The 23,783-nt window shown below is 36.3% G+C and overlaps 1 protein-coding gene across 1 annotated transcript in view; it reads left to right on the top strand.

Annotated features, from left to right (window-relative positions):
• LOC150080923 (uncharacterized) overlaps positions 1-23,783 on the top strand; it is a 284,011-nt gene that overhangs the window by 13,682 nt on the left and 246,546 nt on the right. Inside the window, exon 3 of the mRNA XM_090380857.1 lies at positions 5,902-5,993. Within this exon, the coding sequence (XP_090236983.1) occupies positions 5,902-5,993 (92 nt within the window). The remainder of the gene's footprint in view (positions 1-5,901; positions 5,994-23,783) is intronic.

Below are 23,783 nucleotides of genomic sequence, written 5' to 3'. Positions count from 1 at the left end.
CTCTCATGATGTTACCTTTTCATTAATAAAATTTTTGCAATATTATTATTTATTTTTTTTTTTTCAAATCCTTTTTTGGCTATCAAGCACAAATTGTTTATATATTTATAATTTGTTTATAGACTGTTTCTCTGGTATGCATTCAATTAACACCCATTGTAATTATACCTCAATCAGCACAGTTTTGTACCAGTTATCAGTGCTATGTGGGGTATTGCTGTATATCATTGACAAAACTCTATGACTGGCTCTGGCAGCCCATCTGCACTGCTCAGAGTACTTAATATCTGACTGCACAATTACCCCCAGGTCTTTTTCATTTTCCACTTCCCTGAGTATAGTACCACACAGTTGGTACATTTCTCTCGGATTACTGCTACCCATATGCAGTACTTTGTATTCATCAATGTTAAACTTCAGTTGCCACTTCTCAACCCATCTGTTTTAACTTTTCTAGATACTGTTGCAGTAGCGTGCTGTCTTTACTGCTATTAACAATCCTGCCAACCTTTGTATCCTCTGCAAACTTGGACATTAAGCCTGATATACCTTCATCAATATCATTGATAAATACACAAAACAATTGGGTCCAGCACCGAACCCTGAGGGACTCCAGTAATAACATTACTCCATGAAGAGCAGTGTCCATTTATTACCACTCTCTGTGGTCTCTCACTCAACCATCCCTTTAATCATTGTAGCAACATGCTCTTCATGCCATACCGCTCCTGTTTGTACAGAAGTCTTCCATGTGCAACGGTATCAAAAGCTTTCCTGAAATCCAAGTACAGTGGATTCTGGTTATATGGGCTACCGGTTAATCAGGGCAGCCGTTTATTAGGGGCAAATCTTAAAAAACAGAACCCAATCGAGAAAATAGCCAGGGTTTACTTCGCTTAATTGAGACAACATGCCATTTATCGGGACAGGAGACCTCTGTACTGGAGATTACCCTACGATTGTCTCCGACCGAACCATGTGGTACGGTCGGATTTCTGAAGGTCACAACCATAAAACAATTAGCAGTCACCTGTTTATTGGGCTTTTCTGTTAGTGCAATCTATCGTAAATGGATAGTAAACTCGATCTTATTGAATTTGCGATAATACCGACAGCTGGAATTCCGTGGGTTATTATGGTGAAATGCATTTACAGTTCCATGAAATCTTCAATCATATAAAAAAATTCATTTTCAGAATCTTCTCTTCATTCCTATTTTTAAAGCTTCATAACTTGTTACTCTGTTCTCACTTGCGCATATCGTGTTACTTGCAATTTGTGTGTGCCATGTTCTTTGTTATTGATTGCTTATCTTTTTACTGTTTTAAATTTTAACCCTCACCCACAAATGTCAGCGAACAGAAATGTCAACTAGTTAGTATGTACATATTACAGTATGTATTAATTATTCTGATTATCACGTATATTCCTCCGATTTTCACGTATCATTTAATTTTTAAATTGGTAAGGTAATAAAGGGTAAATTTGTGCTTAATATATCTTTACTTTTATAGCCTGTGGATAATATTCCTCCTATTTTCGCTAATTAGAATCGCTGTTTAATAAAATTAAAATTCAATTCACAAACGTAATCACAATGACTGGCGCTTACTACACATCGTATAGTGAATGGTATTTTACTATGATGGCTCCATCATAATGTGATTTGATTGTACAGCGAACCAATTGTAAAGTGGGGGTCCATTGTATTTTTTACTTGTTTTACATGAAACTTCGGATAATTGAGGCAGCTCCTTAATCGGGCCAAAATGCACTAGTCTCAATGTGTCCCAAATAACCGGAATCGACTGTATATGATATCAAAATTATTTTTTGCATCCAGTTTCTTTGTGACCACATCATAGTATCCAATCAAATTGGTCAGACAAGATCTCCCCTTAACAAACCCATACTGTGTCTGAAATATTACTGCAGTCTTGTCTAGATGATCCTGCAATGCTTCTTTAACCAGCAACTCCGTTATTTTCACTGGAACAGAAGTTAAACTAACAGTTTTATAACTACTTTTGTCACCCTTTGAAACCCCTTTGTGAATTGGGGACACATTTGCACATCTCCAATCCATGGGGATCTCTCCTGAATCTAAAGATGCTCTCATAATTATGGCTAAGGGTTTGCTTAGTTCCTTTGCTGCCTCCTTCAGTATAGCTGGATAGATTCCATCAACCCCAGGTGCCTTTTTTATGCTTATCTTCAATAATTTCTCCTCCACTTTGCTCTCCCCTTCCTTACAGAATTTCTCATGTGTGAATTTAGATGCATAATACTCGTTCAGTTTGTGGGCTATCTGATTAGGATCATCAACAGTTGAACCATCAATATCATGTGGACCAATCTGATTCATCCCCTTCCTTCTAGAGTTTACATAAATAAAGAAGTCTTTATCATTTTTCTTTGCATCCTTTGCCAAAAGTTTCTCGTAATCAGCCTTTGCTTGCCTAATCTCCTTTGTGACTTGATTACAGACTAGCTTCTGTGTCTCCTGATAATTTATATGCATCCTATGCATTTTTTTTCTCTGCCACGAGCCTCATTAGTTCATCTGACATCCATTTAGGTCTAAATCTTGAACAATATTTCTAAGTTGGTATGAAAAGCCTAGTAGCTTCCAAGACTGATTCCTTGAAGGCTTCCCATTTAGAAATCACTGTTTTTAACCTCATCAGTCGATCCCACTGTATAGAATTTAAAATCTCTCAGAGACCACTCTAGTCACCTTTACGAAAGCAAAAACCCTTCCTGTTACCCTTGATGGTAGTTACATCTTTAAGTAAATCCTACATGTGATCACTGTCACCTAGTGGTTCCTTTATCTGCAAATTCTTAATGATGAATAATTACTGCTGATAATTAGATCAAGAGTATTACTCCCTCTGTTTGTCCCTTGAACATGTTTCTGTAGAAAACAATTTTCCAATAAAGCCACAAAAGTCTTGCTAGCATGTGAGTGACCAATCCACAAGTTCCAGTCAATATCTGTAAAGTTAAAATCCCCCATTACAAGACATTCTGATTTACTGGCCCACTCTATTTGTCTGCATTACTGTTCTTTGTACTCATCAGAGTCATTAGGCCTATAACATACTCCTACTCTCATTTTCCTTTTCCCAGTGTTTATGTCACACCAAACAGACTCAACGTTGTTCTGTCCACCCATGTCAACTGGATGCACTTTAGATTTTAATGTGATTCTTAACTAACAGTATAACCCCTCCTCCCTTCCTTCCCTTTCTCTCCTTTCTGTACATATTGTACTCTCCAAATTCCAATTCTGCACTGCTTATATCTGTATGACACAATGTCTCTGATATCCCAACAATATCTGCCTTTGATGCCTTGATCAGCACTTCAAATTTATCAAATTTATTTACTACACTTCTAGCATTGTATAACATTGTTAGTGTTTGGTCATACAGTGCTTTTGTTAGCCTGATGATTAATTTCACTTCACTTAAAACAGCTGAGAGAAAGGAGAGGCTGAAAATGCCTGATATGTGTACAGCTGGATAAATATGCTTTATTAAATATGCTGTTAATCCTTTCATAAACAGGAAATTACTGATGCATTCAAAAAATAATTTAATTCCACACAACTAAAGTCCTTTTTCCACCCCATTCTAACTAGTCTTGCAGCTCATATGATTAGTTACGATGGGATGCATTGTAACTGAAATTGGAAAAAAATAATAAGCAGCTCAAGGTAAAATTACTCTTTACTTCCTACTCCAAACTAATGCTATGGAAGAGAAGGTGTAGTGAGCAGCCATGAGCTGTCTATTGTTTTATCGCTTTGCTATTATTATAATAGCAGCAAAATTGAAACTTAGTGATATTTTTTATTTCTTTTTTATTTACCTTTGTTAGTGAATTTCTTTCCAGTACATGTTAAAAGCAAAATATCTATTTTGTAAATTGTTAAAGATTATAAATGCTTTATTATAATTATTCTTTAAGAAGAATAGTTATTTTTTTCCCCTTATTCTCTAATACAAAATAATTTTTTTTTCTGAAGCATTTTATTGATATTCATTCTGATGCTGTGCTAAGAAAATTGACATTACAGTTCATACAACATTTATTATAACTTCGTTGTCGCTTGTTTACATTTTACAAACTTATTTACATTTGTAACAACTATCACTACCTTTTAGTTATTATAGGTGTTTACAGATGTAGAAAAGGTCAGTTTTTAGTGCTTAATATTCATTGAATAGGCTTGTGCAAACCTGTATGCAACCTGTCACTAAGTATATCTCTCTAAAATCCAGAAAATTTGAAATCTGGCACCTCTGAATTACCAAAAAATGTGGATTTTAAAAAGTTTACCATATTATTAAATAAATTGTTTAATAATGATTTAATAAAAAATTATGAAAAACAAAGGTACATTTTTGATATTCGTCCATTGATACCAATAAATGTAGTTATGCCACTGGCTGGAAAGATCACTATTACTACCAGTAGTATTATGGGGTGTGATCGAAAGATTTGTTGTTTGAGCTAATATTTGGGAAATGATCAATCTTTTTCAATGCACTTTCCTTGACACTGTATGCCCTGATTCCAATGCTTATGAAACTTCTGGAAGCATTCTTGAAAAGATTTTTTTGGAATTTCTAATCTGTTTTGTTCTGGATAATTTTCTCACTTGTTGCGAATCCATGGCTTTTCAAGGAGGCTTTAAGCTTTGGATACAGGATGGTGGAATATTTGCATGTGTACACCATAGGAAGCTTAATCCAGTGAGTATGCAGACAGAAGACTATAGTAATGGAATGTTTTGCAAGAAATTCGTATATGGAAAGTGCTGAGTTTGCAGGTGGGTGTTGTCATGATGTAGGCACCAATTCCCTGAACCCCACTTCTTTGGCTGTTTTCTCCAGCATTGCACAATTGCCACAGAATTGTTTCTAGTATTTGTGGTTCACTGTTTGATCATGCTGGACAAATTCATAATGAATGATACCCTGTGAGTCAAAGAATATGATAAGTGTGATTGAGATTGTTTTGCTCTTTGTTGGGACCTTGGAGAAGATGGAGACTTCCATTGAGAGGACTGGGCCCGTGTTTTTTGGATCACAACCATGCCCAGATTTGTCATTAGTAATGACAGAGAATATGAAGTTGGAATCAGCAGCAGCACCAGTTGACAAAGATCCTGGTATGCAAGAACTCACTGCTATATATAATCACGAGTGAGGATGGGTGGCACGAACTTGGCTCAGATTCATCACATTTGCATATCTTTTAAAACTAGTTGACATGTTCCATAAGAAATACAAATTTCACTAACAGCTTTATGGATAGGTATTTTTGTCACTGCTGATCTGATCATGAACATGAGTGATAAAATAATTGGTTTTTAAGTTAAAGGGCAACCAAAATGAGGATCATGTCTAATAAATAAATGGCCTCTTTAAACTTTGCAAACCACTGAAAACTCTTTGAACAGTGACATATAGCATCTTCTCTGAAAGCTGTTTTTAACATTTCAGAGGTTTTTATTGCAATTTTCCCTAATTTTAAACAAAATTTAATGCAAATTCACTGCTCTATAAAATCGCACATTTCAAATATATAAAAAACCTTGTATTTGATGATGCTAATGAAGACTGAGTGCAGATAAATGGGTGATTCATGCACTACTAAGTTTAGATGAGTCACAGAACATGTTGCGATAGTTGTAAATCAGTAATGCAAATATAAAGTCAGTCCTCAGACTTTTTGATTGCACATCTTACATCCTTTTTAATGTTTTTCAGTAGTGGGCTGTTAAAATTTACAGTGGGCTGTTAAAATTTATATACAGTACTAATTTTTAGTGTAAAAAAATGTTTCAGTTATTATGATGAAATTTGAAATTCTTTTTGAACTATGCAGTTCTATCATGGATTGTCTGGTACAACCATTGCAAGAAAAAATTGAAGATTGGAAAAAAATGACTAGTTCTTTAGATAAGGAACATGCAAAAGGTAAATATTTATATCTTTCAAAGGTTGCAACATATATTCTTTCTTGACCATAGCAGCATATTTGTGAAAGAATGTTTCTACAGCTGAATGATGATCATTTATAAATATATTATTATGTTATTGATTAATATATAAATGTATTATATTTACAAGTTTTTATTGTGTAACTAGATATATATATATATACAGTAAACCCCCGCTATTCGCGGGGGTTACGTTCCTGAGAAATTCCGCGAATACTGAAAACGCGAATACTGAGTTATGGCTCCCATAGTAATAAAGGGGTTCCGTTCCAAAGTATGAAATATATAACAAAAATTAGTCTAAAATTTTGTCTGTACGTATTATGTGTACAGTATTTACCTACATAATGACTATGTACATAGACAAACGTAGAAAGTACATAGAAAAATACAAGCATAAGGCATCGAAATGAAAATAAGAAACAATTTATTAAATGTAATACTGTACATATTTATTAGACATTTTAAACAAACCTTTCAAAAACATATCAAGAACATGGGTTGCTGGGCGAAAAATAACTCATAATCGAAGTTTGTTTCTTCATTTTTTTATTGAGCTCCTTTTGAATTTCCCCGTAAGGCAAGAGTAATTGTTCTAGGTCTCGTTTAAACTTGATGCTTCTTTCCAAATTAGGATCCGTTTCTACCACCTTTTCTGAAAGTTGTATAGATAGGCTAAAGATTTCTTTTAATGACTTACTATTTAACTGTGGTCTAACAAAGTCGAGATCTTCCTCCTCAGGATCATTTTGGTTTTCATTTGACCTTGTTACTAATTCATCCAACTCTTCTATTGTAAGTTCATCTGCATGAGTCTCAATAAGTTCCTGAATGTCTGTTGCATCGATGTTTTCAAAGCCCCCGCCTTCTATTCCATGTGCGATTTCTACAATATCGGCAACCAGTTCATTGACATTAGGGATTGTTTTAGCAACAACCACTTCTGGCCACAATTTTCGCCAACACGCGTTAATTGTAGATGCACTTATCTCATCAACTGATGTCTTGATGTTGATCAGGCAATCTGCAATGTTATAATTTTTCCAACTTTGGCTTACAGTTAAGTCTGACTCGCTTTCCATTTTTTCAATTAAGCCAGTAAAAGTTCTCCTAACATAGTAGGACTTAAACGCAGAAATCACACCTTGGTCTAGCGGTTGTAAAAGTGATGTGGTGTTGGGTGGCAAAAACACAATTTCAACGTTTGGGTGGTCAAATTCTAGACTGCTTGAATGTCCTGGCGCGTTGTCAATAAGAAGCAGAACTTTGAAAGGCAAAGATTTTGAAGCTAAGTAACTTTCCACCTCTTGCACAAAGCTATCATTAAACCACTCTCTAAAAAGTGTAGTTGTTACCCAGGCTTTTTTATTGGATTTCCAATAAACTGGAAGATGACCTTTATTCTTTCCCTTCAAAGCACGTGGATTCTGCGATTTATACACAAGCATTGGTTTGATCATGTGTCCACTAGCGTTTGCACAAAACAAAAGAGTAAGCCTATCTTTGGAAGCTTTGAATCCAGGAGCAGATTTTTCATTTTGTGTTAAAAGCAAGAGATGAAACCTTCTATGACAAGTGCATTACACATACTGAACAAGGATTAGCGTGAAACATCCGCGCTCGCAATTTTGTCACCCCCCCCACCCATTGAGCGCAGGACGCTTCCTTTTTACAACTTTTAAGTTATTTTTACTCATTTTTAGGGAATAAAGCACAATTACAAAATGAGGAGGCACGCTTGATACACATAAACAAAGCTGTGAGCGTATAGCAACTGAATAAACAACGCCATAAAGGCAGAGACAACTCTATTAACACCTCATTAGCTCACATTTTACTAAAGCACATTTCTGCTTTAGTAAACAATAAAACAATAAAAACAATTTCCAGTTGCTTTCCTGCTAGTGGAATCTGTTATAAACGGGTAGTAAACTCGATCTAATTGCATTTGCGATAATACCGATAGCTGGAATTTTACGTTATTATGGTGAAATGTGTTTTTCCCTGCACTGCTATAAAAAAAAATAAATACATTTTCAGAATCTTCTCTTTATTCCTATGTTGGGTTCAGTTGGGGTGATTCCTGTCCGACTGCCATTTCTTGTAATCGCAAAGGCGAATCGTGCATAAGCGAATTCGGTTCATGTTATATAAGATATCGTTCCCCTGTTTATAAATCGTGTATGATCGAATTCGGGCAGTGCAAACATGTGTTATACGACGACAGACTATACTACTCTGTGGACTAGGCAAAATGATTTTAGCCACGCCCATGTTTTGTTCATGGCGCTTTAAAATTCAAATTTTTTTAGGTTTAAATCAGCGACCGCGAATACGCGAAACCGCGAATACAGATACCGCGAATAGCGGGGGTTTACTGTATATATATTTTAACTTTTCTTACATATAGCCTTTTCTTATTTTGTAAATGAACACAAAAATATTTAATTTTTGAAACCACTTATAAAAGTATATGTTGCTTGCTGAGAGTGACCATTATCTACTTTTCAGAATGTACTTTTAACAGTACAACTGGATTTGTTAACTAGAAAGATAAGATGAAAGATAAATGATGGAATACAGTTAAACTACATGGTAAAATAGAGTATATTTGTCTCATTTTGGCAGGAATCACAAGGCACATCCAAAATAGCCAAAGGACATAGCATTTCCTCAATGAAGTCTAAATCTACAACCAAAAGAATTAAGCTGAAATGCTGTGTCATGTGCTAGGCAAACCACCAATGTACAAAGCATATACTTAAGGAGCAAAAAGTGAAGACAAAAACAAAGTCTCAGCAGAACTTATTCTGTGATAACCACCCAAAGTTATAGCATTAATTTAAATTAAATGGATAAAAATAAAATATATACACAGTAAAAATTTTTTAACAATGATCCTGTACAGGAACAGACCTGGATATTCTAAAATAACCAAAAAGAAGGGAAGATACTACTGCAGTGGTACCCATCCTTTTTGTGCCTTTATGGGTGCATTTCAAAGTTCATGAGAGAGTAGTGGGCACCAACCACTCAATTTGGAGCAAAACGTAGCACAATTAGTGCAGAGAAGAACTACAGAGTGTGTAGACTTTACTACAACTTCATGGTAGTAGAGTCCACATTCCATGCACAGTTATGCTGTTTTCTCACAGGCATACTAGTAGCCAGTGGAAAGCAGTATTCCCTCACTACCTGCATAGTGTATGTCACATATTAGTATCCCACCAGTAAGTAAACTACTGCTTACAAATTCTCTAATATGCCTTAACACACAAATAGTTTCAACTTACCTTATGAGTTCTTTAATCTTACGTACCTTCCCTACTCATATTATGGTCCCCATTATTCATTATGATTTCTTCCCATGGGCACAGAAAGCCTTTGTGGGATGTGGGCACTGCATTGAGGACTGCTGTACTACTGAATATCTAGTTTACTGTAGGAGTGGGGGAGATTTTCCTGCAGGAGGGACAAATTTTGTGAAAAGAAGACAACAGTTGGTGCTGGCCTCAAACCTACTGATGCAAGTGGTAACTTACTGAAAGATTCAACTTAAGATAAAAATAAAATTTTGCTTTAAGGAAGTATTCAGAAAAAACAGTGGATATGAGTAACAAACTAGACACTAATGACAGTACACTACTGCAACAGGATCTAGAAAAGTTGAGCATATGGGCTGAGAGGTGGCAACTGAAGTTTAACATTGACAATGTAAAGTACTGCATATGGATAGTAGTAACCTCAGAGTAATGTATCAACTGTGTTGTACTACACTCAGGGTGGTAGAGAATGAAAAGGACCTGGGGGTAATGTGCAGTCAGATATGAAGTTTTCTGAGCAGTGCAGATGTACTGCAAGAGTAGCTCATGGTGTCTTGTCAATGATATACAGGAATTTTTCTAGCAGGGATAAGGAGGTGATTATCTCCTTATATAAAGCAATGGTCAGGACACACCTTGAGTATTGTATACAGGTCTGGAGATCTAATTTTACGAATGATGTAGAGCTGCTGGAACGAGTAGAGAGAAGGGCAACAAGATTAGTGAATGGAATGAAGAGTTGCTCTTATGAAGAAAGGCTTAAGTTTTGCAAATTATGGTGTCTGGAGACTCGGCACCCACGAGGTGATCTGATTGAAGTGTATAAGACCTTGAATGGTTTGAGCATGCTCAATGCTGATGGGATTCTTCCTCTTGCTCAGATTACTTGCCTGAGGGGACATAAATTCAAATTGAGGAAAGACATTTTGTACAATAGATGTACAGAAATTTGCCTTTAGCCAGTTGATTGCTGGAACAAAATTCCATCTGTCGTTGTAGAAGTTGACAGCTTAAATAAATTCAAGGCAGAACTAGACAAATGGATGGGTGAAACGGGAAGGGTTTTTTTTTTGCTGATGCTGTAAACTTGCTTTCTTGCATCATATGCCTCTATTAATGCTAAACATATCCAAGGTTACGTCTCCGGTGATTCAGTTTTGCCCATACTGGTTACACATGGAGTGTATGAGCTATGTATACTAATGGATCCAGTACAAAAGACTTGTTGAAACAATATTTTTCTTCTACTAATAGTTGTCTTCTCTTTGAAGGCAGATCCAACTAATGTTTAGATCATCATTGTGCTTACCCACACAGACCTTGGGATTATTTTCCACAGCAAGCTCTCCTTCCTTAACTAAGGGTTGAACTTGTAAGTGTCTGCAATTCTGCCCAGACACGATAGGAGGGAGTATATGATGAGAGCCTTGTCGATCAATTCGGCCCTGGAAAGATTGTGCAAGGCTCAAGGGGTAAAATTTTTTTCAGCCTGGACTGTACTTGTTAACAGGAGAGATTGCTTCTACAGGGATGGGATACACTTAAATAGAAAGGGTGCAAGAATATTTGCTGATGCTATCGAGGCAGTGTTGGGTGGGTCGGAAAACTGATAGCTTGGGGGGATACAAAGACTAATAGATTGACAGTAGCCACTGGCAGAGGTGAAAGAGATTCTTGCACTGCTTCTATTAGAATGAGCAGAAGCCTGAAAAACAAGATGCATGATATTTCAGAGACTGCTGGGAGCCATTGCGGTACAAGTAAACACATGGGTTGTGTTAGGGTGCTAAGAATAGAAACAGGTGCAGGTATACTTGCGTGTACACCAATGCTAGGAGTTTAGTAAACAAACTTGATGAATTTGAGGTATTGCTCAAAACATCAAAGGCAGATATTGTTGGGATATCAGAGACGTGGTGTCACACAGATATAAGGGATGCAGAACTGGAATTTGAGGAGTACAACGTCTACAGAAAGGATAGACAGGATAGGAAGGGGGGAGGGGTTATGCTATTAGTTAAGAAACACAAAAACCAAGGAAGTGAAGCCAGTCGACATCGCTGGACAGTGCAGTGTTAAGTCAGTTTGGTGCGACATAAGCATTGGGAGATCAAAATTGAAAGTAGGAGTGTGCTATAGGCCTAATGACTCTGATGAGTATAATAAGAAACTGTACAGGGAAATAGAGTGGGCCAGTAAATCAGATAGTCTTATAATGGGAGATTTTAATTTCCAAGATATTGACTGGAATTTGGGGGCTGGTCACTCACACACTAGCAGGGCTTTTGTGGATTTATTGGATGATTGTTTTCTACATCAGCATGTTCGGGAAGCAACTAGAGGGAGTAATACTCTTGATTTGATTATCAGCAGTGATTCTTTATGCATTAAGAATCTGCAGATAAATGAACCACTAGGTGGCAGTGATCACAGTGTGCTGAAGTGGGATTTACTCAAAGAGGTAACTACCATTCGGGGTAAAGGGAAGGGTTATTGCTTCCGTAAAGGCGACTACGATGGACTGAGACAGTATTTAAATTCTATACAGTGGGACCAACTGATGATGTTACCAACAGCAAATTCAAAGTGGGAAGCATTCAAAGAACTTATCTTGGAAGCTACTAGGCTTTACATACCAACTAAGAAATATTGTTCAAGGTTTAGGCCAAAATGGATGTCAGATGAACTAATGAGGCATATGGCAGAGAAGAAAAATGCATGGGATACTTACAAATTAACACATGACACAGAAGCCTATGATAGATACAAGTTGATATGCAACCAAGTTACAAAGGAGGTTAGGCAGGCGAAGGCAGATTACGAGAAATCCTTGGCAAGGGATGCAAAGAAAAACAGCAAAGAGTTCTTTAGTTATGTAAACTCTAGAAGGAAGGGGATGAATCAGATTGGTCCACTTGATATTGATGGGTCAACTGTTGATGATCCTGCTCAGGTAGCTCACAAACTAAATGAATATTTTGCATTGACATTCAGACATGAGGAGTTATTCAGCGAGGGGAATGCCAGAGGGGTATTCAACTCTAGCAGTAAGCTACAGAATCTTGAAATAACTGGGAGTAAAGTGGAGGAGAAATTGTTGAAGATAAACACAAGAAAGGCACCCTGGGTGGATGGGATCTATCCAGTTATATTAAAGGAGGCAGCAAAGGAAGTAAGCAAACCCTTAGCCATAATTATGAGAGCTTCCTTGGACTCAGGGGAGGTACCCATAGACTGGAAATGTGCAAATGTGACCCCAATTCACAAAGGAGGATCAAAGGCTGAAACAAGTAATTATATACCTGTGAGCTTAATTTCTGTTCCAGGAAAATAAATGGAAGCACTGGTTAAAGAAGCACTGCAGGATCATTTAGACAAGACTTCAGTTATAGCTCGGACACAGCATGGTTTTGTTAAGGGGAAGTCTTGCCTGACCAATTTCATTGAATACTACGATGCAGTCACAAAAGAACTGGATGCAGGGAATAGCTTTGATATTATATACTTGGATCTTAGAAAGGCTTTTGATACTGTTGCACATGGAAGACTGCTACACAAATTGGAGCAGTGTGACATTGGAGACAAATTGTTGCTATGGATAAAGGGGTGGTTGAGGGGGAGAAGACAGAGAGTGGTAATCAATGGACACTGCTCATCGTGGACTAATGTTATTAGTGGAGTCCCTCGGGGCTCAGTGTTGGGTCCATTATTGTTTTCTGTATTTATTGATGATGGTATATCAAGCTTAATGTCGAAGTTTGCAGATGATACAAAGGTAGGCAGGGTTGTCAAGGACACTACTGACACTATGCTGCTGCAACAGGATCTGGAAAGGTTGAGCAGATGGGCTGAGAGGTGCAAAGAAGTTTAACATTGACAAATGTAAAGTACTACACATGGGAAACAGCAACCCCAGAGCAACGTATCAAATCTGTGGTACTACACTGACAGTGGTAGAGAATGAAAGGGACTTGGGGGTGGTTGTGCAGGCAGATATGAAGTTCTCTGAGCAGTGCAGACTGGCTGCAAGAGTAGCTCATGGAGTATTGTCAATGATATACAGGAATTTTTCCAGCAGGGATAAGGAGGTGATTATTCCTTGTATAAGGCAATGGTCAGGCCACACCTAAAGTACTGTATACAGGTCTGGAGGCCTCATTTCAAGAAGGATGTAGAGCTGCTGGAACGAGTACAGAGAAGGGCAACAAGATTAGTGAATGGAACAAAGGGGTGCTCTTACGAAGAAAGGCTTAAGTTTTGCAAATTACAGTGTCTGGAGACTAGGCACCAGTGAGGTGATCTGATAGAGGTGTATAAAGCCTTGAATGGTTTGAGCATGCTCAGTGCTGATGGGATTCTTCCTCTAGCTCAGAATAATCACCTGAGAGGGCATAAATTCAAATTGAGGAAAGACAGATGTAGGATAGACGTGCGGAAATTTGCCTTTAGCCAGCGGGTGGTTGGTTGGTGGAACAGACTTCCATCCCTTGTCGTGGAGGTTGATAGCCTAAATAAGTTTAAGGCTCAGCTGGACAGGTATTTTGAACAAACAGAGGGGTGAAGTGGAAGTGGGTTTTTTTTTTTTTTTTGGCTGATGCTGCATAAGCTTGCTTTCTTGCATCAAATGCCTCTACTAATGCTAATGCTAACTATCTAGATGCTTTGCGGTCATAGTTTGCGAAGCTCCGCTGGCTCTCAAAAATGAAACTTTTCCATTTAGGATATCTCCACAGTATACAGAATTTTATTAGTGCCACTATCTACCAGCAGTCCTCTATGGCAGTGAAATCAGTGTCCCTGCTGCTCCCACGAATGTAGAAAAAATGTACTCCTTTGGCTCCATTGAACTGGGCAATGATGCACCATGCTTATGGCCCAACAGCTTCACCTGAGTAGGTTACCCACAACTATTCAGGAGAAGAGACTCCTCTTCACAATGGAACACTATGGTCATAGTTGCCGATGCGTTCAATAAATCCTGAAACAAACAAACAAACCTCTTCACAATGAAAATGTTTATTGGTAGTATCTCCGTGCCATACAAACCATGAACTCTGCTTCAAACCTCTTCTGGGTGTAATGTTTGTGCTAGGTGCCACCACCTGGATTGAGGTTGAAACCTGTGCACTGTAATAGATAGATTCATACCAAAAAAAACTCCTTCCTATCATTCTGAAACTTGACTGAAATCCTAAAAGAATTGACATAGATAAAAAACTACAGTCAGTCCTTGTATAACACGTGTTTACACTACACAAATTCAATTATACACGATTTATAAATAGGGGAACGATATCTTATATAACACGAACTGAATTCGCTTATGCACGATTCACCTTTGTGTTTACAAGAAATGGCAGTCAAACGCAGAATCACCCCAACTGAACGCAACACGATAGGAATGAAGAGAAGATTCTGAAAATGTATTTATGTTTTTTATATCAGTGAAGGGGAAACACATTTCACCATAATAACGTAAAAACCAGCACAATTCCAGCTATCGGTATAATTGCAAATGCAATTAGATCGAGTTTACTACCAGTTTATAACAGATTCCACTAGCAGAAATGCAACTGGAGATTGTTTTTATTGTTTTATGATAGTAACCCCTAGAAATGTGCTTTAGTAAAATTTGAGGTGTTGATAGTATATCTCTGCCTTTATGGTGTTGTTTATTCAGTTGCTACACGCCCGCAGTTTTGTTTATGTGTATCAAGCATGCCTCCTCATTTTCTAATTGTAATACCATAAAAATGAGAAAAATACTTAAAAGGTGTGAAAAAGAAAAGCAATATCGATAAACAGAGCCGGACTGGGTCAAAAATTCTTACCCGTGAAAATTTGTAGTAGCCTCATACTATGGTTTATGGCCAAAATCACACCGGCCTCCGACCCACTGTGGTTTCCCTAGTAAGGTTTATGGCCAGTCCGCCTCTGTCCATAGAGAAAAAATATGAAATTGTGAAACGTTTTGAGTGAAATGAAAGACCATATGATATTGCACTTGCTACATGCCTAAATGAGGCAACACCGAGAATTATAAAGAATGCAGAGAAAATAAAAAACATCTTTCATAGCAGGAACAACTCAAAGTGTAATTAAAATCCATTAGATTAAGACACAAAGAATTGGAAGAGATGGAATGGCTGTCATCTGTTTGGGTAGAAAATCAAACAAAAAAACAAGTTTGATTACGATAGAAACAAAAGCATTAGGAATATTTTATTACGTAATAGTCGTAATAAAATACGTAAGTATTTTATTTTGATTATTTATTGTTTGGTAATGTTTTGGTTACAAATGTGTGTTCAATCCTGGGTGGTTGGCACCTAACCCTATTTTTCCCATAGGGCCTGTTGTTTACATTGCACGATTTTGCATTACACGAGGGTTTCTAGGAACACAACCATCGTGCTATACGAGGACTGACTGTATTGTGAAAAGACTTTGGTTTGGTCTGCTCCAACTTGAAATCTGAAAATTGAGCACCTAGTGTCACTCACAGGAACTTTTCTGTATTTTGTGTTGGCCGTCATATTTATTGTATAATTTTTAACCATTTTGCTTATTATCTATTAACCTGCCTTTTTATTGTTAACCCCTGGCCTACTTGACTGAAATAAATATTTATTTATTAATTAATTTATTTATTTAAAAAAAATAAATCAAGAAAGAAGGAATGAAATAACTTTCTGTATGGGGTGGAAGAAATTAATGAAATTTAAATTCCTACTTAGAGAAAATGAGAAACGAACAAAATCTGCAGAAAGTGCCAAATACAAGCAAATATCCATGACTGGTGGAAGGTTCAAGAAGGTTCCCCCCCCCCCTACATATTTTACCTATTTAATTTTTATTTAATATTATATTTTTCCATAAATTGCCCATTCTGCCTGTCCTTTTTGTGATTAATTTTAAATTATAAATAAGTACTTTCTTGTTATATGATTATTCAGCTAGGGCTTGAAGTGCTGTTAGCTTACTCACTAATTTGTTCCACAATGCTTATTATAGCAGCACTCACCTCTGAGGTGAGTGCTGCTATAATAAGCATTGCTGAACGAATTAAAGAGTACTTTGCATGTACTTCAGCCCTTTGGTTTAAAAGTTATTGGATTGTTGTCCTTGGTTGTTTTGGATGCAGTACCTTGTGGCTTCTGATGAAATGGGTTGAAATACATGATGGAATATATTTTAATTGTAGTCTATAATTTATCTTTTGTCTTTTTAGTTTGCAAATCCACAATATAAAAGCACATGCCAGTGTAGGAGTAATTTTTGTATTTTTGTTCTGTTCACATTACACTTTCTATGGCTATTATAAAGAAAACAAATACAGTCGAACTTGGTTATAACGAGCATGGAAATAACAAGATCATGGCTGTAACGAGCAAAACACCATAATGATTTTAATTTACGCGTGTTCCCATACAATCGCTCACTGTTATAACGAGCATACTACACAGATATACCGAACAAATTTTGGTAACTATGCAAACATTCTTAATTCCTCGTGTAGTTGGAGAAATCCAATTCTTGGAATAGACGAAAATGAAAAGGGCGACTTAGCTTTATGACCACCTACATCGGATTTAAACATCAAAATTGCCGGTTTATGACCTTGTTCTCCGAGGATGGGGCTATACAATAGTGCATTGCCGTTCCGCTTGTCGCATTACCCTATTTACAGATTGTCTTGTATTCATTGAACCATAAATTTATTTCGGGACTTCTAAGAACTTTGCAAACGGGATTTCTAGTAACTTTATATGCATTTTGGACTTCTAGGAATGCATTTCGAGACTTTTAGGGCTGTCTTATGCATTTTTGAGACTTCTAAGAACTTTGTAGATTATTTTATCATTTTAAAGTAAAATTAGTTAGAAACATACCCTTCTTTCGGAAACATGTCTACGAACAAAAGAAAGTGTCTCTTGATTGGTGAAAAAGTTTAAGATTATTCGTGAGTTAGAACATGGTGCAAAAAAACGTTAAAGTGGGTAAGCAGTTTCCTATGTCCTCTTCAAGTTTATCGGCATTGTGGAAGAATAAAGATGTTTACATATCGGCAATGGAAAGAACATAACTGGGGGAAAAAAAAGGTATAAATTATGTACCAGGTACATAATGAGTTTCTGCTGCTCTACTCTACTCTACTCTGAGACTGATGGTGTCACTGATAATGTCACAGCGGCAGCTGTTAAAAACGTCTTTACTGCAGGAACTCATTATGAAACTAGTACAGTAAAATAAATAAAAAAGTATTGCTACATTATTTTTATTCAAAAAATAATTTCAGTACAATGAAATACAATGAATGGAATTTTTCATTGTTCTAGTGTACAGTGAAATAATTTGTATAAAATATATTTTAACAACACTAAAATTATTGGTCTATGGTAACTGAAATAAGATATATAATTTTGACACTCGTGATTTTAATTCCCAAGTGAATACTCCATCGATTGTCGTTCCATTACATGTAGTATTTACTAAAGTATTTGATTAAAGTATCAAAATTGCAGACATCATTCATAAATTTACAAAACTTCTTTCCAGCCTCAGAATTTAATTCTAGATTGAAATCACAAGCAAGAATGATAGATATACGATCCAGTGGCTTTTCCAATAATTTTGCACCTTCAATGGAATACGGCATCAAATTCTTGTTTATGAATTTTTGAAATACAGGCATACCTCGAATAACGAATAGGATGCGTTCCACGAAATTACTTCGTTAAGCGAAACTTCGTTTTCAGAGGTAAAAATACTATGGCCAGAATAGGGATACGTTCCTACTTAAAGAAAATGAAAAGCTTTTTTTTCGGACAAAGAAAAGTTTTATTAAATAAACTGTCAACTTACATACAAAGTGAAATCACATTTTAAAATACGAGTCTAAAGTTGATTGTTTATGCTCTTTTTCTCTTTCATTTAACAATTGCCTATACGGAGTTATTGCATTTAACACTGATCGCTTAACAATAACACTTCTTCCTAAATCAGAATCATTTTCACTAAAAAAATTTAAAACGTTTTCAATGTCATTTAGCACCTTTTTAAATCTTTGGTTGTTAACACTTTTTCGGCAGGAACTTCTTTAACTTCGTCTTATTGCTAACAAGGTTTTCTAAATCTTCCACTGAAAAACCATCATCTTCTGCATTCAATAAATTTCTAACATCCTCTTCATCGACATTTTCGAAACCTATTGATTGAGCCATCTGGATAACTTCATTTCTAATTTCTTGGATGTTATTTTCTTCTTCTAGTACAACTTCTGGCCATATTTTGCGCCAAACTCCATTTAAGCATTTCTTAGTGACTTCTTTCCAAGAACTATCAATGTTTTCAATTGCGTTTTTAATGGTGTAGTTTTTCCAAAAAGTTTTAACTGTCATTTCCTCTTTAATCTCTAGTTCAGTTAAACTGCTTAATGTTCGACGCAGATAATAAGCTTTAAATGATGCTATTACTCCCTGATCCAATGGTTGAATCAGGGAAGTTGTGTTTGCTGGAAGAAACACAACTTCGACAGGAATGCATGTGTCCAACGTGTTAAGATCAGTAGGATGTCCCGGAGCATTGTCTAACAACAAAAGAGCTTTTTCTTCAAAGTTGTTTTTTTTGACAATACCGTTTTACTTCATGACAAAAGTGGTTAACAAACCAATCAGTAAATAACTCCTTGGTAACCCGCGCTTTTCTATTTGCTTTCCATATTACAGGTAAATTCATTTTTATGTTACCTTTTAACGCCCTCGAATTTTCTGAATGGTAAACTAATAACAATTTTAATTTATAATCGCCAGAGGCATTTGATCCAAAGAGTAACGTTAAACAGTCTTTGGCTGCTTTGAACCCAGCAGCTGATTTTTCTTCAATAGAAATGAAGCTTTTTGTTGGTAGCCGTTTCCAGAACAAACCACTTTCGTCAACATTGAACACCAAATTTGGAAAATTTTCACGTTCAATTATTTCCTTTATTTTCTGGAAACTTATTTGCAGCTTCTCCTGTTAATTTTACACTATGAATCCTGGCCCGTTTTTTAAATTTCTCGAACCAACCACGAGAAGCTCCAAAGGTTTCCCTAATTTCTTCAGTTTGTTTAGATTTCAGGTGATTAAACTGGAATATTTTTTTTATGTTAAATGGGGCTTGAAATTGCCGACTTCGTTATATCGAAGCTTCGTTATCAGAGGTAACGTTAACCGAGGTATGCCTGTATATCTAATGACATCCCTGGAGTGATGTATACGGCAACGATGAAAATAGATTCATTATTGAATTTGCACAAAGATCGACAAATGTCTCCAATTTCATCTGACACTGCTGTCACATTGCTATTATGTTGTGCAAAGATATGTGGTGTACTGATGATAGTTGAACCTTCAGGTTGATATATCGCAACACCACCACTACGAACATCCGACCTTTTAAATTGAGTCGCACATTGGATTGGTTTAAGTAATATATGTTCATCATTATCTCCAACCAGTTTCACTTAATATCAATATTTTGGATTGCTGTAAGATTGTGTCTGTTTCAGTATATCGATCAGGTCCGTAAACTTTGTACGTTCGTTGGTGATACAGATATACCACTTTGTGTGAAATCTTGCAGTTCATCATATAGAGACAGTAGCTTATTATTTTTCAAGCAATCTAGTTCAGCACGAAGTTGTATATTACTAGTAGCTTTGCCGTGGTGAAATGTGAAATCATCGTGGGGATTTGTAATATATAAACCTTGCAATGAGGTCACTCAAGATAACGCCACGTATACAAGTTGCAGTTGATGATCTTTCTCATAATTATATACAACACTGTCGAAGGCCCCCCACCTTGATATTTATGTATAGCCAAAGCACAAGCATATACTAAAAGAAATTGTGTACAAAATCTACATGTTAATTTCCTATTGTTCTTGAATGGAATCGTAGCTGATCATTTTATAATAGTTAATAGTTATAATAGTTGACTAGTTAAATGTTTATCTTTCACATATTGTTTATAACAAAATTGAAGGTTATGTCCTATTTTTGACTATTGATAGTTGAACCTTCTTTTTATAAACTCATTTTTTTATGTTCTTTTTATAAACTCGACGAAAGAGTTAAACTCATTTAACTGTTTCGTCGAGTAACTGTTTCGTCGTCCTCAAGTAACTGTTTACTGTTTCGTTGTCCTCAAATTCGAAATATACTAAAGTACCAATTGCACCATTTATCAATCCATTGACCACATCTATATTTGTAGTAATCATGTGCGGTTTTCCTTTCAATCATGGTAGAAGCTATGGAAGTCCTGCAGTTTCAGTCATGGACATTTTATGAATTTTATTTCACATATTTGCTAATTGTTCTTCAGAATGATATCCGTGGTATAATAGGCACCTCCGTAGCCAGGTGGGCAGGACCGGCAGTGCGTAGCACACGCTTCTTGATTAGACGGGGGTTCGAGCCCGTGACCACCAAATACGGAGGATGCGGAATGGTCAGGGAATGACCACTGCATATCTCCGGAGCAATATGGCCTTAGTTGCTAATGCTCCTTAAAAAAAAAAAAAAAAAAACCAACCAACCAATCCGTGGTATAAATCTTGTGCAACCACTTCATGGGTTTCATCTGCAACTAAAGTATTTGTAGATTTAAATGCAATTTGCAAATTTTCTGCGGTACGCATTTGCATAATTTTCATTACCATATATAGCAAATGGTGGGGGGAGTTGCTCCACGACAATCAGATCTACGAATTTCACTACGAATTTCACCATCATAAAGGGAATAATTTTCAATCCATTTTTAAATTTCTGTGCCTGTCCCAAATATAGCTGTAAAAGAAAGTTCTTCTGCATGTATATCAAATATGAAACTTGTTGGAGATGATTTCTGATCTGGTGCTATACATAAATATTTATCCTCAGACCATAATTCTGTTGTTGAATTGACAATAGTTGATCATCGTTGTTGACAGGTTCCACAATTTCATCTGAATGTTCCTATCATCTTTTGTCCCCAAAAAACATCACTCACTTTTATGCCATAGAATTTATACAAAGGTGAACTTATCAAATACTGTAACTCTAATTTCACTAATTTCTTCTGGATACATCCTTGTAGATATGATGATTTATGTATGAGTCTTTGTTTTATATATACATTAATGGCATAACATTATCTAATTCTCTAAGTTATTGATGAACCATCGTATTTACGTTAACTGGTACATTTATTACTTGTCCAATGATCCCATATTGTCCATGTTCACGAAGAATTTGCATAAAGGGTAATTGTGGTGATATCAAATACTCAGTTACAACATCCAGTGGAGGCAAATCAGTAGGATATGTTAGATATATAAATCCATTTGACATGGCCATAGTTGGTATCCGTCTCTCTTTTTAATGAAGTATGACATGTATTACACATCATGAAAGTACTCACTTCTTGTAAATGAAATTTATTTTGAATTAATTCATATGAAGTTGTTGGAAATGGTTTCAAATCTAATTGAAACCATAAACGATCACAAACATTACAACTAATCCAAATGGGCTTTTGTACACTAGTTTTTCAAACTCACTGTCAGCTCGTGTAGACACTATAGGGAGTAATCAGGAATCTCATTACAGGCTGATCTCAATTAACATGATTAATTCATCCCGCGAGCACATCACGTAAAACAAAAACGCATTAATTGAATGTAATAATCAATAGGAATAATTATTATTGACCCTTAATCTTCAGGCATGTCCATAAGGAATTTTAAAAATAACTTTAACTGTATACCATGTAAAAGATAATGAAAATAATTATGGAATTACATGTTTATTGCATAAAACAGCGGTTCCCAAACTATGCGCCGCGGAATATTTTAAATTTTCGAGGGAAACACACCGATACTAGACATCTGTCGGACACTGTTCAAACTAGTAGTTCACAGTTTCAACATTTCTTATTAAGTTGTTTGGACCTAACTAATTAATAAACGGAACTGTTAGGAAATTTTGGTCTAGGTGCGCCAAGAAAAAATTACTGAGACACTAAGGGCTCCATGAACCGAGAAAGTTTGGGAACCTTGGACATAAAAAACACAGTGAAGAAACAATTTGTTACGGAAATATTTGAACAGTGTTGACTTTTCATCAGTCAATTTCTGATAGCTGACAACAACTTTCTCCGGGCCCTGGCGAAATAATATCACAGAGAACCTCAAACCTTTTTGTTTGAGGCTCTCTGCGATATGAAAGATTTCATCTAGTTCTTTTACCGTTATCTCCTTCATGGTAAAATTTTCATCTCGTTCATTTAAAAATTACAATTTTTAAATGCGAGTCTGCATTGACTTTATTAGCGGGAGACAAACAAGTAACACGTCTTCTTCCGATGAACACACTGAGGCGGGCAGCAGGCAAACATTTGTTTTTTGCCATCTGACGCGCGGTAAGCTTAATGCACTATTCGAATCTTCAACTATCACAGCAGGTGGTAGATGACTTTCATCAACCGGTGAAATACCACCACTTTGCTTATTGGAGGCTTGAAGTGGTGAAACCCATGTTTAGCCTCTAGAGCAAAGTTTTCCGGCATCCCCCTCCCCCATACTTCTCCTTCAACCCGTGCACAGTACTAAGTACTATAGGTTTTGATACCTTTCGTGTTTGGGGTTCATAAAAAGAAAAAAAAAAAAAAAAAAAAAAGAAAAAAAAAAAGGTCGTGTTAACCGGAAATTTGCATCATGTAAAGTGAAAAGTGGTATAATTTTTTTCAAACAACAGTAACTGAAAAACGCATTAATCGAACTCGTGTTATGCAAGTCCCGACTGTATTAGCCATTTCTAATTTCACTTTTTTTCATGCACGATATTCCTTCATTTATTCTGCTCCTCAAGTATTAGATTCCTGATAAGTATCAGGCATAGTAGAACTCTGTGGTTGAATTTCATTATGATTCGGAATAGTTTGAATTTCTAATTTCCTTTTCTTCCGTTCATGATATTCCTTCATTATTTCAGTTTGAGAGTTTTTGGGTGCAGTTTGAGAACTCCCAAGCATAACGACACACTCTTGTTGAATTTCATCTGGATTCACATTTTTGTCCAACTTCCCTTTCTTTCTTTCACAATATTTCTACAAACACAGAGCTGTAGATTTTGGCACAGTTATTCGTGTTATAATCATTATGCTGATATAACGGTATAATTTAGCGCATCACTGCTCAATTGTACTTGTTGCGTACAATTGAATTCTCTTGGGTGCATGGGTTGTACATGTTGCATCACTGCACGCAAAAAGTAGAAAGCATGCGCATCGGGTTTTGTACACAATTTCTAGGTAGCGTAACACTTTTTCCCAAATAACACCGGTAAAAACGTTAAAAGCGTCAAAATTAGAAAATGCGAGGGTAGAAACTTTGAGGAAGCATTGCTTCAATGGTTCAC

Source organism: Mastigoproctus giganteus, chromosome 9 (assembly GCF_048544385.1).
Source record: "Mastigoproctus giganteus isolate SK-2022 chromosome 9, ASM4854438v1, whole genome shotgun sequence".
NCBI classification, from domain to species: domain Eukaryota; kingdom Metazoa; phylum Arthropoda; class Arachnida; order Uropygi; family Thelyphonidae; genus Mastigoproctus; species Mastigoproctus giganteus.
The sequence above is the reverse complement of the archived record's forward strand: the minus strand, read 5'-3'. Positions and strand labels throughout refer to the sequence as shown.